Source organism: Echinops telfairi, unplaced genomic scaffold (assembly GCF_000313985.2).
Source record: "Echinops telfairi isolate 266 unplaced genomic scaffold, ASM31398v2 ScPeMD7_8;HRSCAF=38, whole genome shotgun sequence".
Classification (NCBI taxonomy): domain Eukaryota; kingdom Metazoa; phylum Chordata; class Mammalia; order Afrosoricida; family Tenrecidae; genus Echinops; species Echinops telfairi.
This window is the reverse complement of record NW_022103905.1, coordinates 10,100,896-10,105,179: the sequence shown is the minus strand read 5'-3', so window position 1 is coordinate 10,105,179 and position 4,284 is coordinate 10,100,896. Positions and strand designations below refer to the sequence as shown.

Below are 4,284 nucleotides of genomic sequence, written 5' to 3'. Positions count from 1 at the left end.
GGTGGAGGCCCTACTATCCCAACTCTGTACCTGGAGCAACTGTTCTGGTAACGCATCCCTTCTGAGGGGGGCGGGCAAGAAGGAGGGCCTGTCTCCTGTGGGATTTTCCTGCAATGAGGCCCTGGGAGGAGCCCAGGAGCAGAGGGCCTGCACTAAACAGCCACTCCTCCAGGTCCCCCCCCAGGAGGAGAGCAGCATCGCCATCCCAGGTAGCCGTCAGGACCTGGTAGGGCTCGGGGGATGTCAGTTCTTAAGAGATCTTACTGTGCTGGGGCCAGGGACTGTCTGGATGAGCTCCGCAGGCACGCAGTGCAGGCACTGTACTGTCATTCGCCCACCCTGCCACCCACCACCCCACAGGGCAACAGTCACAGTCTAGCCTATTCTAGGACCCTTTCTCCGACTCGACCGCATCTCGATCTTCAGGCCCACCACGCTCCTGTGCCGATGGGCGCTCAGGCGCAAGCACAGCATCTCAGCAGATAACCACGGTCCTGTCTTTAGGCGGCAGCTGGCTGAGCCAGCAGGGCAACTCCATCCAGCACAGGCTGATGCAAGCTTCAGGGAATGGCAGCTCTAGGGACCAGTTGCTTGCTTTGGCTGTTGGCTGGAACCGAGTCAAGATTCTTACCACAGTAGGGGTGATGCTTGGTGCTGGATACCAGACCATGCTCTAGACCACTGATGCCTTTAAACAGGCACCCGGTGGGCAGACCAACAGCAAGAGTCCAGGTGTGTTGGCTACGGCATCCTCCAGCCAGGGATAAGCAGTCTGAGACTAGGTCACCCAGCTCTCCTTCCTGCTACGGTTCTTGTAAGAGGCAAAAGCTGGGCTGCGAGCTACACTAAGAGACTCCGGATGATGATGGCTAGGCTGAGCCGCTACCATGGTGACCACCTCCCTTCATTCTCCCATGGAGCCTGACTGGCCTGAAGACTCAGGTCCTCAGGCCTGCCCACTGTGCCATGTTTAATGATGACTCAGCCCTCCCACACGCCCCCTGGAGGCCTGAGCAGTTATAACTCACAGAAAAGCTAAGCTAAGGCATCCAGTACCCCTCCGCAGTGTGAGGCCATGCCCCGCCCCCCAGGCCCCCTCACCTGGTTGTCGATCTTGACCTCCGTCAGGGTGGCGTTTTCTCTCAGTGCCTCCACCAGGGCCAGGATCCCAGCTCCGGTGATAAAATTGGATTCTATATTGAGACTTTTCAAGGTCTTGTTTACTTTCAGCATCTCTGCAAAAGCCTGATTGTGTGAAAAAGGAGTAACAAGAAGAGTCTCCTAAAAAATGTCTTCACTAAATTCCCTTTTGAATCAATTAAACCCTCAGTTAAGATCATGTTTAGAAAGAAAGAAAGAACGAAATCTCCTTCCCCTGAGTGATTTTTGTTGACAAAAATAAAAATTTCAAATAAAAAAAAAAAAGATCATGTTTTTGGCTTCTGAGTAATAAAGGTAATAATTTAAATCAGAAATAAACAAATCATTTAGTGTAGCTGTCAGTCATGACTTAGGAATTTCTCATGGCTGAAATATTTTTTAAAGGGTTGTCTTTTTTTAAAAGAAAAGATATTAAAGAAACAGAAAGAACATAATCTCAAAATAACATTTCCCCCCCCTTCTACGATGGAAGGATATAAATCTCGGCTGTCGGCTAGCATTTGGGGGCTATCGGTTTAGCCATGTTATTTCAGGTCGGCTGTAGGCCAGAATCCCTTGAAGATGACTCTTGGAACAAAACCACACCTCAGAGTGGCAAAGCCCCTGGAGATGCCCAGTTCAACACAGCCAATTGCACAAGCCCTGCCTGTTTGCCCTCATCCACCCAGGTTCCCACTGTAATAAAAAATAATTAAAATTTTTTAAAAATGGGAACTCTACCAGTGCAAAAACAAAAAGTGCGATTCTCTTGAGTAGGTGCTGAAATACAGAAAACAGAAAGATTTTGGTGGGGAAATTAACACAAAGCAAGTTACTTCAGGAGATGCCCGTGGTTAAGTTCTGTTCGAGCATTTCATTAAAGCATCTCCTTAGGAACGGATAGAATCACCCAGTCAGACAGAAAGCTCAGCCCCTCTCCCTGCAGCTTCCTCTAGAGAGACCAACTGTGAGCAGAGCGTCATGCCTCCCAGGAAGAGCTCTGGGGGGACGGGCGGGGCTAGGACCTGAGAGAGATGCGGAGCAAACACCTTACAGCAAACACTTCAGAACCAGCCGTTGGCTGAGAGAGATGCGGAGCAAACACTTACAGCAAACACCTCAGAACCAGCCGTTGTAGAGTCCTCTCTGACTCATGGCCAACACAGGTGTGCCTGCAGACCTGTGCTCCACGGGGAGTTCGGTGCTGACTTTTCAGAAGCAGACCACCAGATCTTTCTTCTGAGACACCTCAGGGTGGATTGGAACCTCCGACCCTTCAGTTAGCAGCCAGGTGTGCAAACTGCTTGTGCCAAACAAGGACCCCAAACTAGTTGCCATTGAAGGGATTCTGACCTAGGGAGCCCCGGTGTGTTTCAGAATAGAACTGGGCTCTACTGGGTTTTCAATGGCTCAATCATTGGGGTACATCACCATCGGGCACCCGGGAGTGGTCACCTGCCAGAATGAAGCTCTCCTATTTCAGGGAACTCTCAGGCAGCCTCCAGCTCCTCAGAGACATACCTTGAGAGACAGCAGGTGCTCGGGAGCAAACAGAGAGAGAAAGAGAGAGAGGACAGCATCCTGGCCCACCAAGCTTTGAGGATCACATTCCCGCTTGGAGCAGCCAGTGCACGGAGAGGACTGTAGGGTCAGCCCCACCACAAGACACGATGTCCCCTTACTGACCCACAGCACTATAGGGGGCAGCACCAGAGACACAGTGCGGGAACTGTGCCTGCCTGGTCTGACACCCCCGCCCTCCCCGGGCATAACATGAAGAGAGTGAAACAGAGCAGCAAGGGGAGCAAAGCAACAATGTCTCAGAGGAATTCTGAAAATAGATTTCGGACTCCGGCTTGGGTGGGGTCAGAGCTTGGCACTGTATCACACCCAATTGGAAAAGGGTCAGCAGACAGACCTAGAGCTATTCATAGGCTATTCGTTTTTAATTTTTTTCATGTCTACCTACGTAAGGTAGGCAGGATAAACAATACCAAGGAGAAAAGAACAAGACTGACGGTTCCACAGAGACAGAGAGAGGAGGAGGTGGAGGAAAAGGAGGGGGGAGCCAACAAACCTGGGACAAGGGAACAATGAGATCTAAAATCGATGGCGAGCAGAGCATACAATGCCTGGTGGGGGTTGATCAAGTGCAATGTAGTGGAGAGTAAGCAGAGACACCCAAATGAAGGTCAAACATGATAGTGGAACAGGAGGAAAGTAGACGAAAACAGAGGAAAGAACTAGGAGGCAAAAGACATTTATAGAGGCATGAATGTAGGCATATAGATATGCAAAAATATTAATATAAAACTATAAGGATATAGGTCTAAGTACATATATTTATAGGTGAATTATTAAGGGAGCAGACAGACATTAGATCTCTACTCAAGTCCTCCCTCAATGCAAGAACACTTTGTTCTAATAACTTGGCATTCTGTGATGCTCACTTTTCCAATACGATCGCTGAAGACAAAATGGGTACATAAGCTAATGTGGTGAAGAAATCTGATGGTGTCTAGCTACTACAAGATACAGCGTCTGGGGTCTTAAAGGCTTGACGGTAAATAAGCAGCCATCTAGCAGGGAAGCAAACAAAGCCCGCATGGAAGAAGATCACACCAAGCTTGTGTGATCATGAGGTGTCCATGGAATCAGTTTTCAGGCATCAGAAGAGCCAAAGCCCATCTGTAGACAATTGGACATCCCTCACATTAGGGTCACAAGGAAGGGACAAGCCAGCCAGGGTGCAGTATAGCACAGACAAAACACAAAATTCCTCTAGTTCTCTAATGCTTCCTCTCCCATACTATCATGGCCCCAGTTCTACCTTACAAATCCAGTTAGACCTGAGCATGTACACTGGTACAGATAAGAGCTCTTGACACATGGAATCCAGGACAGATAAACCCCTCAGGAACAGTAATGGAGTAGCAATCCCATGAGGGGAGGGCAAGGGTGGCGGGAGAAGGGGGAGAAAGGGGGAACCGATCATAAAGATTGACATACAACCCCCCCACCAGGGGGATGAACAACAGAAAAGTGGGTGGAGGGAGACAGCGGACAATGTAAAATATGAAAATAAAAATAATTTATAAATTATCAAGGGTTCTTGAGGGTGGATGGGTGGGTAGAGGAGGGAGG

At 49.3% G+C, this 4,284-nt stretch overlaps 1 protein-coding gene across 1 annotated transcript in view; it reads right to left on the bottom strand.

The window, feature by feature from the left end:
- TMOD2 (tropomodulin 2) overlaps positions 1–4,284 on the bottom strand; it is a 46,776-nt gene that overhangs the window by 9,706 nt on the left and 32,786 nt on the right. Inside the window, exon 6 of the mRNA XM_004709432.2 lies at positions 1,102–1,278. Coding sequence (XP_004709489.2) covers positions 1,102–1,278 — 177 coding nt within the window. The remainder of the gene's footprint in view (positions 1–1,101; positions 1,279–4,284) is intronic.